The following is an 18,752-nucleotide window of genomic DNA, read 5'->3' on the forward strand; positions in this document are numbered from 1 at the left end:
TCAGGAACTGTGAAACCTCAAGAGCCTTGTACCAGAAGGCCACTGGTCTCCAGAAAACCCCAATATCCTGGTTCTTTAGTCTGTGGCCAATGTGTTAGACCTACCAGACTCACTCAGCACACTCTGACCTATGTTTATTTACCAACCCTTCACAGCAGTGTAGCCTGCTGTGTTCTGTTGTGCAGATGTGCCATTTTCCTGGGTTGACGTCTTTTTCTCAAGTTGACCAGAGGTGAGCTAGGAGCTATATCCCTGGCTAAGGCTACAATGGGGGATGGAGAAGAAGGGAATGGTCTAATGGTCTTTTAGGAACTGGCATAATGTGGTATTTGAAAATGAAATTGAAGGAATATAAAACATTCAGTCCATTAGGGTCAAAAAGCTCCATGGGAAATGATAATTAAAATTTTTTAAGTTTTGTGGGAACTACTAGAATGTTCCCTTGGTGCTCTACCAAACAGATCCTTGCTTGAATCAGTCACTATTCTAACCCTGTGATGACCTGTTCTTAAAATAAGCATAGGCAGTTTGTATGCGTATGCAACCACGTTCCTACTTGGCTCTTTATCCCTTACTTCACTCAGATCTTATGGTATATAACTTAGACATTCCTAACGTTGTTCTATTACCCATTCTTTTAAGAGAAAAATCCTTTTCTAGTCCTTAGTCTGCTGTCTCAGTGGAGTCCAGCCTGGTCTTCTGAGATGAAAGGAATGGATTTAAGTGCATATTCCTTGTTGTGTTTAGTTTGGTTTCATGTGTGTGCATACACATATATTCAACTGTAGTTGTATGGTGAAGTTTTTCTGCCTTCTTAGACCCTAAGCTCAGAGCACAAGAACCAGTTCATTCCCACATTAATGGGAAATCCAGACCCAGAGATAAAAATCCAGACAGCAGTCAGTGAGGGTCAGCATAAGGAGATGTATAAAGAAGGCTCCCCTCCTCTGCCTGCTGCCCACCTCTGCTTAGGGGCCACCTCAAACCCATTGACTTTCCCTGCCTACAGGGTAAGTTGAGCTGGGGTCACTGGGAAGCCCAGAGATGGTGTTTTTAGGGTCCTGGCTAGTGAAAGTCATTTAGATGGCTGTGGTGGGCAGAGAAGTTCTTGGCCTACAATTAAACAGCTAACACTAAGCTGTAGGGTGGATAGTTTCTGAGGAGCTCAAACATTTCAGAGCCCACAGAGTCTTCAGTAGAATAGCTTGGGATTGGGGAGGGTAGAAAGGGGCTTGTCACTAATCCCCAGGCCTACCTGCTCTGCATAAAGCAGAGAAGAATGGTTCAGATTCCAGAAATGTTTCCAGCCCCAGCAGAGCGCAAGCCACTTGAACAGATATGTTATCCAGGTTTTTCAAGAAATAATCTTCACTCCCTTACTTGCACAGCGGTGATCAGGCATCTTCCCCACTTCAGCTGTCTTCAGGGAGGATCAGGCCTCAAGGCGTCTTCCATACAGGTGAGAATCACCTAGAATCTTGAACTTGCTTTCATGCTGTGGTGCAATCTTCATGAAGCACACAGGTTTAACTTTCCACAGCCTCCATGTGGGAGCTGCCTTGGATCTCCTACCACTGCCCTCTCTGGAGGAACTGCTCATGGGGCCTCTTGGCAGAGCTCTGGATGGGCTTTGCAGTGGGTTCTGAAAGAAGGGGACATAGCAGGGTGCCATCGAGGCCCACTGCAGCCATGAGCCCTGGGTGCTTTGTTCTCCCTTCACGGCATGTGCCAAAGTTGGCTGCTTCTCCCGTGTTGGATTTGTCCTGGTCATTCCCTTTTTCCCCCAGAAACGGAAACTGCAAACACAAGTGGTTCCATCCACAAGGGAAACACTTTTGTTCTATAAAGTAAACTTCCCTAATCGTTCCTCTTCCCACTTCTGCTTCATTCTTTCCTCTTCCACAAGTGCTTCACAGGCACAAGTCTGTAGTGCTTGGCAGTGAAGAAGGCTTTACTAACATGTCTTAGGATTGTTGAGACCCATGTAGAGACAGATGGCTAGACACAGAGAGAAACAGCCAGGGGGTAAGCGGAGAGGTACAGAGACAAAGGAGACAGGGACAGACAGAGGGCAAGGACCGCTGTGTGGTCACTTGGCAGCTCTGCACAGGTCAGCTGGGCAGTGGGGGCCCAGGCTCAGTTGACCTCACCCACCTGGGGGAATGGAGAGAGAACTCAGCCATAACTGACTTCTTAGCCTAAAAGCTTTTGCTATAAAAGGAGGAAAAAAAAAAAAAAAACCTTCACAAAATGCATTTGTTTTGGTTCAAAGGTATTGGGTCCATAAAGAAGAACATTTCACAAAAATCCGTTGGTGTTTTTGTTTTCCACCTTTTCCCATGAATAAATATTATCCATTAAGAGCCTTGAAAAAGGTGCTTAAATACACAGTGTTATATTTTCTTCCTGTTTTGCATGTGACAACTCGGCCTCTGTGCTGCTCTTGGTCTTAGCTTGTCCTCACTGGGGTCTCCGGAAACAACTGTTATTTGGTCTGAGGTTCCCCCCTCCAGGCCCTGTCCTGGCACACAGCCTATACCACCCACCAGCCCATCCCCCCCACCCTCCCTCCCTTCCTCTGATCCCAGTGAGATGCAGTGTCACAAGGCTGTGTCCACGCCACCAGTGTGAACCTCAGGCGCCCCTTTGTGGCCTCCTTTTCCTTCCAGGCACAAGTCTCAGTGCTAGGGGTACAATGGGCAGACAGAAATAGTGGGGAAAGGGGTAGGGGGTGGTCCAGTGGCCACCCACCAACATGCCAGCCCCCCTCACTCCCCACTACCCCTCTGTCCCTCTGTCCAGTGGTTTTACAAGGCAGAGACCTTGACAACATTGCTGGCTATGGAAGGAATGTTCGTGTTGGGGCCTGGGCTGGCAGGGGGTGGCCGACTTTCCCCCTCTGGGGTTAGCGCTGGAGGAGTGGGGATGCTGATGATGGCTGTGGTGATCTGGGATGTTTTGCAGTTTGGTCTCAGTCCGTCGTCTGCTTTCAAATTAAGGCTGGAGCGACTGGGATAGAAAAGAGTGAGTTGATGATGGTTCCTACTGGCTACTGTCCCAAAGCTTCCTCAAGCCCCTACATTCCCTGCTCATAGAAACTAGGAGGGGATTTCGCCGTCTCACTATCCCTGCCTTTTGTAATTAGGTTGCAGTTGTCCATTCTAATCATTATTCCTAAACTACTAACAATTACAAAGTCATGGACATCAGGCTTTGAATTTCAGGGAGTACATGCCCCTCCCCCCAGTGGTTGTTTACTTTTTCCCAGAATTCTCTGCAACTCATTTGGAGGTAGTGGGAGATGGTCTAGATATAAGCAGAGAGGGAAGGGAAAAGTCAGTCTGTGATTCAAAATCAGCCTGGGATAAGCCATGAGTAACACAATTATGAAAATTGTTTCCTTAAGAAAATGGTTGGTCCATTCTTTGCACTGGGTAGGTCATTTTTGGATATATATATATATATATATATATATATATATATAAAGTTATATATATAAATTTTTATATATATATAAACTTTTTTATATATCTCTCTCTCTATATATAGGTATATATATCTATAAAGTTTTTTTCCCTGATATCTAACACCACTTTCAGCCTAAAACTGCTATGATATCTTCCAATGGTATATAAAGGGCCTCTGGGTTAACTTGCAAGGATGAGAAGGGAGGTGGGGGATGAAGTCAGGTAGGCTATGCATTAGATGTGGGCAGCTCGTGTACCCTTGGGGCTCTCTCAGTGCTGTGATTGGCCCACACAGCTCCAGGGTGTGGGGAGGGGAGCCACCCACCTGGTAGTGAGGGAGGGCTGCTCGCTGCCCTGGATGTGGATGGTGCTGAGCTCCTGCATGCTGCGCAAGCGTGTGGCTGGCAGGTTGGAGCTGGGCAGGTGTGTGGTCTTCTTGCTACGACGGGAGCAGCAGGTGGTGGTGAGGCCAGGGTGGCTGGATAGCGAGGGGCTCCTTGTGGATGGGTAGTTCTGCATTGAACTCTCCATGCAGTTCTGTTCAAACATCTGCTCATCAATGAACTCGTGGTTCTGTGGGAGGCAGAGGAGAAGAAGTAGGAAAGGCGGCAGGGAGGGGACGAGTCCCCGTGCTTGGTGTGACTGCCTGTCTCTATTCTGGGCCTTGAAGGAAGGGCTCTAGCTGCCTGGATCACAGATAAGCACTCAGGAGGGGTGATGTACCACAGGCATCCCATGAGGGAAGAGAGAATCCTATTGGCAGCTCTGGCCATCAGACTCAAGGGTGGGGACTGCAGTTGTTAAATCATGGTGTGACATGTACCCCTTCTGCAGCTTTAAGCTGAAGGGATACATAGGACATGGGGGGATGTGGTAGAATCCTCAGAGGTAGAAGCAGAGACTTTACCTTCCAGGCTTTGTATGAGGTCTGCTGGAGTGGCAGGTAAAGAATCAGTGACTCTGGGTAGTGGGTATCCTAGGTGGTCTTTTCTGGATTTAATGAGTAATATCCTTATGATTCTTGGGTAAGGGTACAATAAAAACTTTTAAAGGCACTGAATTATTCACAGAATGGGGAGAGTACTGCTCCTGAAGGCCAGTAGATCCAACTGTCAGGGATAGGAATTCTTTAATTATTGGGTTTCTTTTTCCTGATTATGGAAGATGGGTCCTTAATATACCTGGAGACACAAGACTTCCTAAGTCAAGCATAGAAAGGGACTGCTGACAATCTTCTGACTGGAGGCCACCAAGCTGGGGTGTAGCTGAACCCACGATAAACAAAACAACAGTGACTACAAATCTATGGTGTTCATGGTCTGGCCAAGGCTGCCAGAGTGAGGAGGAAGTCTGAGAAGCAGCGTGAGAACAGAGTTCAGAGAGGCCAGCCCTGGCAGCCAACACCAGGAGTCCCCCGGGAGCTGGGGGTGGGGTGGGGTGGCAGAGGCAGAGGGGGCCCATGGACACGTGTAGGGCACCAACATTGGTGTCATGTTCCACCACCCCTCCCAAGCCCCTTGGGAGGTCCAAAGAGGGAATCAGAAAGACAATTGGGTAGTTCAGCACAAAAAAACTGGAAGGCTGAGCTGGTACTGGGTGTGACAGCAGAGGTAGACTAAGCCCTGGAAGAATCAACAGCACATGCAGAGAACCAGGCCAGGGGGATAAAAAAGAGGAGAATCCACAGACTTAGAAGAGTCAGAGAGAAAAACATCAATTGAAGTTTTAAAAAGTTATACCTTGATGGTGGAGGTTCGTACAGATAACAGGGGATCATCCACAAGATAGGACAACCCCTACAGGACAACATGCCAACAGAAGATAAAAACACCATTGATTGTACATTCCAGCATTCCCAAGCCAGTTTTGACAATCAGTCTTTCCATCCCAGCATTCCACCCCTTCTTCCCAGCATTCTGCCCCCTTCCCGGCCCCCCCAACATTCCACCTTGTGGCTCCAACAGGACCCTGGTCAAACCCAGCATTTGCTCCTTCCATCCCAATGTTCTGCCTCTCCTATCCCAACATTCCAACCCTTGAGCCCAACATTCCTCCCCTAAAATCCAGCATTCCAGAGCTTTATTCCCAGTCTGATATTCTTTCCCTTCGATTCCACATTCCACCCCTTCAATGCCAGCATTCCATCCCCAATTCCAAAATTCATTTCTTTAGTGCCAACATTCCAGCCCTTCAAACCCAGGTCTTTTCACCCGTATCCCTCCAATTTATACATTCCACCCAGCACATGCGACTTGGAAAGGGCAGGTGGGTCCAGGCCTATCCCTTTGGCAAGCTTGTAATCATTGAGAGAAATTCTAGATACAAATATAGAGTTTTGGTAATAAATCTTGGTAACGAGGTTTGGCAGGGCACTCTCCCATTCTGGAAGACCTCATTGGGTTCAAGTGCCACCCACAGTGTCCACATTTGGCTCAGGTTAACAGTCATCTAACATCTATTCACCTCACATCTGGGAGGCCAGAATATGGAACATTCAGAATTAGAGAGTCCCCTCTTTTGTGTGCTGAGCCCCGACTCTAGGCTCTTTGGGGAGAGAGGCCCTAGAAGGCAGAGGGAAGTGTTTCATTCGTTTCTCTCTGGCTTGTCCACATGGACTCCTCTGCCCACCCTCCTATTCCTAGAACTTTTTACCAAGGGTCCAGGGTTGGCCCCACTGCCCTTCCTTTTGGTCTGTTTGTGAGGCACAAGCATCATTGCACATTCCAGCTCCGGCACCCTTAAACCATGACTCTGCTTTAACAATCAGCCTTTCAGAATCGGAATTCCCTGGGGATCGCAGGGTATCCGAAAAGAGGTGATAACTGCTGAATGCTGGCTAGAGAAACATATGCACTGCCTGTCTCCTTTTCCAAAGGGAATGTAGGGAGCAAAGGGACCCACAGATTGCATCAACCTAACCCCAGAGATGGGGCAAAATTCCATACTCTTTGGTACTGTCCTGTACCAATTCAGCCTTGCTTTGAAGGGTGATGCCATCAGAGCCTCAGACAAGCCCTCAGTCCCCCGAAATCCAGAAATGGGCCGTGGGGGCTGGTGTAGGCTGCGGAAGGCTGCTGCAGGGCTGCCAGCTCACCCTGCCCCGGGGCTCCTTCCTCCTCAGCTGACAGATCTTATCACTGCCTCTTGGGTCTGAAGGGGACAGACTTTGACTTCTGGCCAGTGAGGATGTGAGGACAGCCTTAGAAAAGAAAGGGTCAGGGGTCAGGGATGAAAGGGGAGGTGGCAATAGGCGTGGACTCACAGTGGTTTTCTCCAGGCAGTGCAGCAGGTGGTGGTGCTGGCTCTCAATGAGCGAGGTGGTCTTGCCCATGTGCTCCTCCTCTGGGGTGCCCTAGTGAGAAAAGAAGGGGGGCTGAGTATAAAGCTGGTGGCTACACCCCTCTCCAGCTCCTTCATTTCCCCACAGAGATAGGACGGCAACAGAAAAATCCGGACAAACCAAGTTTTAGGGTCAGCATAGAGCCCTGGGTCTGCTGCTGGTTTAGTGGTGATTTCCTATGGGACAGGAAGGTGGGTAGGCGGCTGCTACCTGGGGAAGTCTGCCACTAGGTGCTCCTTAGGGTTCCAACTGGGGCCCTGGTGTGGGAGTGCGGGGCCTCTGGAGAGGGAGTCAGCTCTTCTATCCCCTTTCCCCCAGCCCAGGTCTCGGGTACTCACCGCCAGCTCCAGTGCCTCATTGAGGAGCCCATTCCGCTTGCTGTGCAGGTAGGCATTGGAGCTGCCTGTTTTGGCCACGCGGATCCTGGCAAGGCGGGCCTTCTGTGATTGGCAGAGACAATGAAAGGGTAAGGGGGACCATGACATGGAAGGCCGGCTGGCCCAGGAGGCTGGCTTCCCAGGACACGCTAATGAAGGGGAAGAGACTGCTTCTTCCTAGCCTTGAGCATCTCTGGTCATAGACTGAGGGGCTGGGTCTGACACATTGTGTAACCCCCACTTGTGCACCGTGGTCGCAGCCAGAATTCTTAGGACTTTACACTCAGCTCTCCAGCTTGGGGGTGGTCCTGGAGGGAGAAATCTCTCTGTCCAGGCTCTCTGTCCTCACAGAGCTCTCATGACCTTTATCTGCTGATACAGCACAATGCCACACGCTATTCAACTGGAGTACTTCTCTCTAACTAGACTGCAGACTCCTGCAGGAATGTTTGTGATTCTCCCCTGGGGCCCAGTACGGTTCCCTGCATGCAGTAGGTCCTAGGACATTAGTGAATTATGAGAAAAGCTGGGATGTGTGTTTTCCAACACTTCTTAACGCCTCTGATTTTCCCTTAGCGCTTATACTAAGGTGGTGCATGTTTCTTCTATTTGTCTTGCTACTTCTCTTTCCTCCACTACAATGTAAACTCTCTGCAGCTAGGAGTTTTTGCCTTGTTTATTGATGTATCCTGAGAGCTTAGTAAACAGTAGGTTCTATTTTTTTTAAGTTAATAAGCATATGTACAAATTATATGTCTGTCTCTGGGAGTGGATTCATGCATGGACGTGCCAATCAATATACGTCTATGCGTCACAGTGAGAATGAGTGCAGGTGCCTGTGAGAGATGAGCCGGTGTGTGAGAGACAAGGGAGGGTGGGATGCATGTCCATACACCACTTTGGAAACTCCCCAGCTCCAACCTGGGAGGCCTTCAGCAGAGAAGGTCCCCTGTGGGAGGGCTGCTCAGTGGCTCAATACAAGCTACCTCTCTTGTTTGCAGAGGCTATGGGGCAGGCTGGACACTGCACACGCTGGCTGCTCTGCTTTCCCTTGATGACCATAATCACTGTCACCATGACAGTGGCACAACCAAAGAGAAAGGCTAAGGAAAAAGTGTCTGGGTGAGAGGGAAAGGGTCTGGGTAGAGGAGTTTCCACTGGGTTAAAAATGTACCTTGAATTTTGGACCCTGTTGATCTAGACCAGACTTCAAGCCTTTGGGACCAGAAGCAGAAAGGCCCACAAGGGTCACAGACCCATCCTGGAGTGGAAGGGCCCGTCCTCCTGCCTTTGGGAAGTCCACATGGAACTCAGCATGGACCCTGAGCAGGAGAAGAGTCCTTGGGAGATTGTGGCAATTTCTATTTCTTGTTACTTTCTCCCCAAGTGTTCTCTGAGCTGGTTCATCTGCTAAAAGGAAGTTATGGACACAGGAGTTCAGGCTGTCAATAGAACCTCAAAGGACATACTGTATCTCTCATTTCCTGGCAAGGTCCCCATTGGGCAGTATCTCCTTGCCGGAACAATCCAAGTCCCTTCCCTGGCCTCTAATATGGGGACAAGGCCAAGAAGTGAGTCTGGAAGACCTGCCCATAGATATGAGGAAGAGAGTTCCTCTGGATGAAGAAGAAAACAAGAAAGGGGGCTTGGGACAGAAAGGGCAATAGCAAGTCCACCCTGCCAACTAGCCTTGTTCTGAGCAAAGAATCTGCATCTAAGGTCTAGGACAATCCTGCTCCAGCCCTCCAGATCCTCACATTCACACAAGTTCCTCCCCTTTTGAGAATTTGGCCATTGTTGCTTTGGGCGAGTGCTGGGTGCTGAGAGTGTCATATAGAAATCCAATCATGTCAAGCTCATTATAAGCCTTATCTAATCAGATTGCACCACTTAGAGCCAGACTTTTCTTGTGTCTGGGGTCTGTCTTCATTATTTTCTAGAGATGAAAGATTCTCCTGCTCTCCTTTGTGGCACTTCTTTTAATCTTCTCTTACCCTGGGCTCTATTAATGCAATAGATTGTCATATCAAATGCACCATATCGTTTAATCATTTCCCACACAGGATAAAGAGGTTTGCAATGTATTTACAGAACCATCCCCAGCACATCGCATTTGGTGGGGGCTCCTTGGCTTGGCTTTGAGCTCCAGAGAGCTGGGGCTTGTGGCTTATGCATATTTTTATCTCCTGCACCCAGTGCAGGGCTGCACATTGAGCAGGTGCTCACACAAAGCTTGTGATGACCGAGGAAGGAAAATGGTCCTTTGTAGTCGGTTAGACATCCATGTTTATAAAGCCACTGTAGTGGGCTCAATCGTTGGCTAGACCAATCAGCTTCACGCTCCTCCATGGCCTTAAGGACATGGGAGTTAAAAGAGAGCTGAGAGATCATATCCTGAGCCACTTCAAAGACAAAGAAATGGAGGATGTGAGGAGAAGTGGCTTGGTGAGGCCAAGTGTAAATTAGCAAGACTTTGGCACTAGACCATCTGCCAGGTCAAACGCTGCTTCCATAACATTCTGCTCTTTCCATGAGTTTCAAACTCCTGTCAAGTTTCTAAACTTGATGAGCAATGCCCAGAAAGATGCCTTTTGAACAGGTGTGGAGATTCCACATTTGAAGAGAGATCTGGAAGGAGAACGCTGCCACCCTGGGTATGGTTCAGGGAAACCATCTATGTGCAAGATCATAATTCTTTTCTTGTTCTTTGAGGTTACTCTTTTATTCCTAAAACTTCCTTCCCAATGTATCCAATTGCTCCCTGCAAAATTCTATCAGTCTCTGAGAAGCTCTCACAACTAGGCACTTTCTTCCCGGCTGGGAGGTGCCCTTTGGTCATGAGTATTTCTATCTGTTGACTTGGGAGAAGCAGAAGAAGGAGAAAGAGAAGGAAATGGAAAGGCCAAAAAGAGATCATGGACAATTGTACTCTTAGGTATTATCTCAGAGAGATAAAAACCTGTCCATGAATGTTCATAGCAGCTTTATTTGTAATAACCCAAACTGGAATCAACCAGGGAGGAGTTAAACAAGCCAGTATATCCATACTGTGGAACGCTACTCAGCTATGAAAAATGAATAGACTGTTGATATGCACAACTTGGATGAATCCACAGGAAGAAAAGGGGATGAAAAAAGCCAGTCCCTAAAGGTTACACATCCTGTATGAGTCCATCTGTATAACACTTTTGAAATGAAGACATTTGAAAGATGGAGGACAGGTAAATGGTAACCAGTGGGTAGGGGCAGGCTAGGGTGGGGGTGAGGCTGTAAATGGGCAACGCAAGGATCCCTGTGGCATTGGAGTTGTTCAGTGCCTTGACTGTGGTGATGGTACATGAACCTGTGTAGGTGATAGAACCGTAAAAGCCTTACACATACACACACGAGTGCAAGCAAAGCTGAACAGGACCAGTGGGCTGTCTCCATGCCTATACCCTGCTTGTGACATTGTGCTACTGTTTTGCAAAATGTTGCCAATGTGAAAAACCGGGCAGAGTGTACAAGGGATTTCTGGGTAGTGTTTATTACAGATCCATGTGAATCTACAGTTATCTCAAATATCCCCTTATAAAAAACAATGTGAACATGAACCAGAACTGGAGATGGGGACCAAACGGACCCCTCCAGACATCTCCCTCCCTCTGGCCTTGGCTAGACTACCCCATCTGATCTCTAATCTCGATTTGGCTCAGAAGCCACAGTCTCTGAAGCAAATAGTAGCAGACTTATCTTAATAACGACCCTAAGTAGACCAGGCATATTGAGGGATGAAGGTATTAATTTCCTTTTGAGCATTTGCACTCAGAGCATGTAGGCTGGAGCTCTCCTCTGTGGCTCCTGCAGCTCCCGAGTGTGTAGTCTGGGAATGACCTTTGGCTTCCCTGACTTCCTCCTCCCTTCTCTCCACTTCCCACTATACCCTCTGGACCTGCCTCCTGCAGACTGAGTGCAGGAAGCCCAAGGTGAAAGGGAAAGAGCTGAGCAAACTTGAGGAGAAACAGCATCCAGACTAGGTGACAATACAGTAAATATTTCCTCTGACTTCAAGGGGAGAGAGAGGAGGACAGGGGGTAGAGGGCAGGAAGTCAGGAGGGAGGGAGACTCATCTTTAGCAGCTAGAGGGAGGAATAAGCCAAAGTTATTTCTTCTGGATTTTAACCACACCAGAAGGGCTTTATAAAGTCCCAGGGAGACCAGGTGTGGTGGTGCACACCTGTAGTCTCAGCTAGTCGGGAGGTTGAGGTAGGAGGAGGATTGCTAGAGCCTAGGAGTTTGACTCCAGCTTGGGGCAATGTAGTGAGATTGTGTTTTTTTTTGGCCGGGGCTGGGTTTGAACCCGCCACCTCCGGCATATGGGGCCGGCACCCTACTCCTTTGAGCCATAGGCGCCGCCTGAGATTGTGTTTCTTAAAAAAAAAAAGTACCAGGGGAAATATCTACTGTTATATTCTTTGCAGGGGCAAAAGGCAGATGAGATTCTGTAAAAAGTAGGAGAGGATGTGGGCATGGAGGGGAGGGTGCCTAGATCACAGTTGCAATGGCTGTTACCTTGTGTGTACAGGCTGGCGTGGGAGCCAAGGATCCCTGTGAACCTCACTGCACACTCTGCCAAAACCTGTGTCAGCCCTAGCCCCTGGGCGTGGGGGCACTATAGGATTCCTGGCCCATCAGAGTCTCAGGCTCCTGGACTTGGAAAGAAGATCCCAGTTTCTCTCTGCCTGTGTAATTTAAGTTTACATAATGCATTTAGACATTGTTCAGATTTGCCAGCTGACTTGAAGAAGGAAAGAAAGATTTCCATACCTGGGACAGCTGGCCAGGGGTGAAGCTGGGGAAACCCTGACCTAGGGTGATGGTATGGATGGGACAGAGACGTTGGCACAGAGCCAGAAGATAAATCTAACAGCTGACAACATTACAGACCAGGTCAAGAGAAGTAAAAATACAGCTCAGCTCAGGCAGAGGGGGCAGGAGGACCGGGAGGAGGCAACCTCATGACTCACAAAAGGCCAGGTCATGTGGCAAGGACGTAACCCAGCTGCAATGTGTAGGCCCTACCACATCGTAGGTGTGCAGTAAATGTCTGGAATGAAAGAACAAAAGAAGGAAGAAAATAAGGAGACAAAGCCCCAAGCCTCCGTGAGGCAATCTTTCAGCAAGGTCTCCTCCGGTCCCCTGTCCCTGGAAAGACCATGAAAACACCGTCTGGGGGCTGAGGCACTATGGAAGGACACCATAGGTTTCAGCACAGATCAGAAGAAAAATGAAAAACTCCCTGAGACACACCATTCCTGATAGGAACACTGGTAAGAGTCACCACCCAGGAACCTTCACTAGTGGACGCCTTAGAGCTGAGTCACTGCTCTACGGAGAAGGTGGAAGGCTTGTCGGGAAGGAGGCATCTTCCTGGGCACCAAAGCCTTCAGACACCTTTCCTCATTCTATGGGCAAATGACAGCATTTCACTGTTCCCTGTTATCCTCAGCAGCGTATACTGGACATAATTTTAAGGTTTTCTTGGGATTGACAGTTATTCTCTTGATCATCAACCACGTTCTATGCCTTAACCTTGTGATACCCTGGCGGTTACTAAAGCCTGTTGTGCTGTTTGTCCCTGAACTCAAGGTCCTCAGAAAGTTCTCCTCTCACAGTATTCACCTTTCTTTTCATATAGGCTATTATGAGATATTAAAAAGAGATTAGGTTTCCCAGTAAGTGCTTGGCTTGAGAGGGAGCAGTCCAGGAGGCTGTGAGTGGTGGTGGCTGAGGAAGTGGAGACAGAGCCAGGGACCAGGGAGCTGCCACAGGATATCCAAAAGGAGACAGTCAGCCCGCAGATGTCTAGGGGCTCACTGCGTTCTGCAGCTGTCAGGACGCTGGTGAGTAGGAAGGGATACAAAGCTCCTGACCTTCCAGAGCCAGGGGCTGTGTGTGAGTGACTCTGAGGAGCTCCAGGCCTGGCAAGCTGACTGCCAGCTGCACAAAGCCCGGGTCTGCTCCTGCCCTTACACCTCCTCCCCCACCCCTGCGTCCCAGGTTTACCTTTTGTGCCCTGCGTTTATCAGCTCTTTGATTCTGGTGGTAAATCCGGCTAAAGTTGGAAACGATCACAGGAACTGGCAGGGCAATGACGAGGACGCCACTCAGGGAGCAGATGGAGCCGAAGATCTTCCCTGCAATCGTCTTGGGCACCATGTCTCCATACCTGAGAGAGAGAGAGAGAGAGAGAGTGTGTGTGTAGGGAGGGGCCACTTGGAGAACAAGTCAGGCTTCCCTGCCCATCAACCACCATTCACATTCAACAACTAGTCAGAATGCCCGCCATATGCCACATACTACGACACGACCTGGCTGCTTATGGTCACGGCGTCAACATCCTACAAGGGAAACACCAGGAACTAAGTGAATGCATAAAACAATTGGGCCTTGTGCTTGTTTTCATGAAAAGAACAGAGATAGGTACCGTGGCACGTGGCGGGTGGGTCAGGAAAGGCTCTCTGAGGAGCTAACATTTACCTGAGATCTGAAAGTCAAGGTTCCAGCCATGCAGAACAGCTGGGTATGAGTGTGTGCAGCAGAGGTGACAGAAAGCACAGAGGCCCTGAGGGAGCAGGAGACTGGCTGTTCTGGGAGTTGTCAAAGGGCCAACAGTACTGGACATGCAACAGGGAGAGTTACAGCAACGGAGGTTAGGGAGGTAGGTGAGGGCCAGAGCCTGTGGCATCCAGTGGGCCATGAAGAGTATGGATTTTATGCCATGAGGCGCCATGGATGAGCTTTCAGCAGCCGAGGGACAGGATCTCATTCAAGGAAACAATAATAACAATAAACCCACCTTCTATTCATGTGGAGATTTATAATTTACAAGACAGGTTTTTTTTTTGAGACAGAGTCCTGCTCTATTGCCCAAGCTGGAGTGCTGTGGCATCATCATGGCTCACAGCAACCTCGAACCCCTGGGCTCAAGTGATCCTCCTGTCTCAGCCTCCCAAAGTGCTAGGATTACAGGTGTGAGGCACTGCGCCCTGCCTAGAAGTCATGTTTACATAGTTACTTACAGGAGCCCCACGAACACTGTGAACTTTGTATTCTTGTCCCCATTGAACAGGTGCGGGGAGTGAGGCTCAGAGATACTGCATGGACTGTGCTCATTTGCTCATCTGGGATTAATACCTCTCCTCTTTTCCACTACTCACACTATCTCAGAGGTGGACCATGAGCTCTGAAACTCAGCCCCTTAATCTGTGAAGCTACTTTGGAACAGTACCGGCTCCTCTCAGAGCTTGGAGAAACTCTCTTCAGTACTTCACACCCTGGCAGCTGCCTCCTGGGACTGGCTTGGCCTGGATCCTGCTCAGACCTGGGCAGGCAGGCCAGAACCTCTATCCTCCAATCAATAAGATACTCTCCACTGTGGTTAAGTGTTTAGTCTCCTCTTTATTGAGATCATTTAAAGGGCTTATTAGGCAAAGAGCTGTGATGACTCCTTTGGCTAAAGCCAGGAACACCATCTCCCCGCTTCCGTACTCTCTGGGTGTCTGAAGCCGAAAAAAACTTAGGATGCCCAGGAATTGCTCCTAAGACAGTGAGGTCCAGCTGGCTTGTCCTGAGGGGACCCAGGTGTCTTGGGTCTCCAGAGAGGATGTGGAAGGGGATGGGGCAAGCTGTTTCAGAAATCCTTACCTCCTTTACACCTAAGGGCTTTGTGGAGGCTATGGCAGAGGCTGACAGGTGTCTGGTGAATGGATGAACCATCTCACTGAGGCCGCTCCAGAGCCTGTGAAGTAGGCTCCTGTTGTGAGCTGTCTTCTTTTTCTCTCAGTGTTGGTATTCAGGCCCTTTTCTTGGCTCAAGCTGTCTCAGATGTGCACTACCATTGGGTCCCACAAAAGCTCCTTCTGGATCTTTGTGGCTGGGGTTGCTTCCTCTGCCGTGGTGCTCTGGAGAGGCCTCCAGGGCAGTGGTTGAGAATACGGATTCTGGGCTTAGATGACCTGGGTTCAAAACCCACCCAGGTCCACCATAAAATAACTGTGTGACCTTGGGGAACTGATACTCTGGGCCTCAGTTTCCTTGTTTATGAAATAAAGATAATAACAGTCACCTATGTCATAATCCTGTTGCGAATTTGATCTTTGACAAGCCAATTAAAAACATTCAGTGGGGAAAAGATTCCCTATTTAACAAATGGTGCTGGGTGAACTGGCTGCAACCTGTAGAAGACTGAAACTGGACCCACACCTTTTACCATTAACTAAGATAGATTCTCAGTGTATTAAAGATTTAAACTTAAGACATGAAACTATAAACTATACTAGAATAGAGTGCAGGGAAAACACTTGAAGAAATCAGTCTGGGCGAGTATTTTATGAGGAGGACCCCCTGGGCAATTGAAGCAGCTTCAAAAATACACTACTGGGGCCCTGATCAAACTAAAAAGCTTCTGCACAGCCAAGAACACAGTAAGTAAAGCAAGCAAACAGCCTTCAGAATGGGAGAAGATATTTGCAGGTTATGTTTCCGACAAAGGTTTAATAACCAGAATTCACAGAGAACTCAAATGTATAAGCAAGAAAAGAACAAGTGATCCCATCGCGGGTTGGGCAAGGGACTTGAAGAGAAACTTCTCTGAAGAAGACAGGCGCACGACCTACAGACATATGAAAAAATGCTCATCATCTTTAATCATCAGAGAAATGCAAATCAAAACTATTTTGAGATACCATCTAACTCCAGTAAGATTAGCCCATATCACAAAATCCCAAGACCAGAGATGTTGGCGTGGATGTGGAGAAAAGGGAACACTTCTACACTGCTGGTGGGAATGCAAATTAATATGTTCCTTTTGGAAAGATGTTTGGAGAACACTTAGAGATCTAAAAATAGACCTGCCATTCAATCCTATAATTCCTCTACCAGGCATATACCCAGAAGACCAAAAAGCATATCATAACAAAGATATTTGTCCCAGAATGTTTATTGCAGCCCAGTCCATAATTGCTAAGTCATGGAAAAAGCCCAAGTGCCCATCAATCCACGAATGGATTAATAAATTGTGGTATATGTACACCATGGAATATTATGCAGCCTTAAAGACAGATGGAGACTTGACCTCTTTCATGTTTACATGGATGGAGCTGGAACATATTCTTCTTAGTAAAGTATCTCAAGAATGGAAGAAAAAGTATCCGATGTACTCAGCCCTGCTATGAAACTAATTTATGGCTTTCACATGAAAGCTATAACCCAGTTATGACCTAAGAATATGGAGAAGGTGGAAAGGGATGGGAGGGAGGGGGGAGGGGGATGGAGGGAGGGTGATTGGTGGGATTACACCTGTGGTGCATCTTACAAGGGTACAGTGAAACTTAGCAAATGTAGAATATAAATGTCTTAACACAATAACTAAGAAAATGCCAGGAAGGCTATGTTAACCAGTGTGATGAAAATGTGTCAAACTGTTTATAAAACCAGTGTATGGTGCCCCATGATCGCATTAATGTACACAGCTATGATTTAATAAAAAAAACTGCAAAAAATAATTAATAATCCTGTTGCGAGATACCCAGTTTTATAAAGGCTATTACATTTACCTAGGCATTCTAGAAACCATAGTCTCCATTGATTGGAAACTCTAAAAACATGTTCCAAGTTCAAATAATCCTTATGATGATGAAAAGGGAACTTTCAACTGGCATGACTAAAAGGGAGCCAGTGGGCACGTGGCCACAAACGAAAGGGAAGTGTGGCAGGCTTATGCAGAATGGTGCATTTCAGAATGACTGAGGATGGTGAAAAATGCTAAGGACAACAGAAAGATTGTTTTATCCATTTGAAGAAAGAAGGAGGAGGGAAGATATGCCTACTGCTGGGACAGATGGTTCTGCTGATGACAGACCACAGAGAGAAAGAGGAACAACTCCTCTCCCCTGGGCTCCGCTGTCTTCTACACCAAGAATGCGCTGCATCTTGGAGAGGCTGGGACAGATGAGAAGGATCAGGCATTGGGAGCTCTAAGTAGGAGAGGGGAGCCCAGGCAAATGCCCAGCTGAAGTCAGTAAATTTACACCACAGGCTCACGTGAATCCACCCCAGGAGACAGGAGGTATGTGCACACTGGGTTGTGGAACCACTGCCCATGATCTTTGAGAAATGATGGTGCAGCAGAAAAATACCAAGAAAATGGCTGTATTGATATTTGTAAAGAAGAGAAGAGGAAGTCTGAGAAACCACAGACCCTTCCCGGGCTTGGCATCCATCAATTCTGCCATTTAGTTTTCTGGGAAGATTTGAGAGCAGATTATTAAGGAGACAGAGTGTGCACACTTGGCAGTAAGCTGTATTGGTTCGCTACGCACACATCTTGCCACATAACCTTATTTCTTGTTTCGAGAGTAAGGTTAACTGGCTGGTGGATCAGAAGGCTGCTACAGATCCACTGCATTGTGGTTTTAACAAGATGTGTTCCTGTCCCAGTTTTTAAATCCATGACAAGCTGGAGGAGTGTGGTATGGGTAGCAACGTGGTTAGCAGGAGTCGAACAACCATCTTCAATCTTCCGGCACTTTGTAGAGATTACCAACAGTGGGCCTCTGCAGCAAATGAAGCTCATGGGTTTTATGTTGGAAGGGTCTCCTTTAGTGACGAGCAAATAAGTGAGATAAATAATGGATTTCAAGTTAGGTCTCCAGTAGTTATGTTCCAGGATTTTCAACAACATGTATAAAGCCAGAGGGAGGCAGCATGGCCTAATAATTGAGAGAGGACGGTAGCTTCAGACCTGGGTTTGAACCCTAGTTCCACATTACTTACCACCTAGTTAAGTGACCATGGGCAATTTATTTAATTGGAGCCTTTATCATCTGTAAAATGGGTTTTACATCCCCAGACTGTTGCCATCATTAATAAGATATTTCACCAGAAATATTTAATTTAGTGTTTGTATAACTGAATTCTCCAGAAATAGCCACTCTGGTGGATACCAGTTGTTCTGTCTGCTGACACTCTACCCCATGTAGGAGCTGCCAAATTCCTACAAACCTTTCCTGATGCCCCCACTTCCATTGGCCACAGTTATTAATAGGAAGTTTGAAATAGGGCATCTGATCTAAGCTAGGTCAGTGAATTCCTTTCCTGGATTTATTTTTTAAAAGCCTTATTGATACACAATTTACATACCATACAATGCAACCATTTACATTGTACATGTCAATGGTGTTTAGTGTATTCACAGAGTCTAATTTTAGAACATTTTTATAACCCCTAAAAGAAACCTTATACCCATTAGCAGTCACTGGCCATTCCATACCCCACTCCTCAGTCTTAGGCAGCCACTAATCTACTTTCTGTGTCTATAGGTTTCCCTACTTTGGACATTTCATATGAATGGATGGCTTTCTGTGTCTGATTTCTCTCACTTAGCAAGATATTTTGGGGGCTCGCCCATGGTACAGCATGTGTCACACACACTATAACACAGTCAAAAGTACTTCATTCCTTTTTATGACTGTGTGACATTACACACATTGTATGGACATGCCACACTGAGTCATTCATCCATTAGCG

The 18,752-nt window shown here is 47.5% G+C and overlaps 1 protein-coding gene across 3 annotated transcripts in view; it reads right to left on the reverse strand.

Annotated features, from left to right (window-relative positions):
- Positions 1-2,540: 2,540 nt before the first annotated feature.
- KCND3 (potassium voltage-gated channel subfamily D member 3) overlaps positions 2,541-18,752 on the reverse strand; it is a 224,885-nt gene continuing 208,673 nt past the window's right edge. The window contains exons 3-8 of one of the 3 annotated variants that reach the window (XM_053592045.1): positions 13,230-13,392; positions 7,146-7,247; positions 6,730-6,819; positions 5,207-5,263; positions 3,793-4,040; positions 2,541-3,009 (exon numbers count right to left, since the gene is read on the reverse strand). In XM_053592045.1, the coding sequence (XP_053448020.1) occupies positions 2,808-3,009; positions 3,793-4,040; positions 5,207-5,263; positions 6,730-6,819; positions 7,146-7,247; positions 13,230-13,392 (862 nt within the window). In that variant the 3' untranslated portion in view covers positions 2,541-2,807. The remainder of the gene's footprint in view (positions 3,010-3,792; positions 4,041-5,206; positions 5,264-6,729; positions 6,820-7,145; positions 7,248-13,229; positions 13,393-18,752) is intronic. The other 2 variants (XM_053592046.1, XM_053592047.1) reach the window with 2 other exon arrangements.

Source organism: Nycticebus coucang, chromosome 5, assembly GCF_027406575.1.
Source record: "Nycticebus coucang isolate mNycCou1 chromosome 5, mNycCou1.pri, whole genome shotgun sequence".
Classification (NCBI taxonomy): Eukaryota; Metazoa; Chordata; class Mammalia; order Primates; family Lorisidae; genus Nycticebus; species Nycticebus coucang.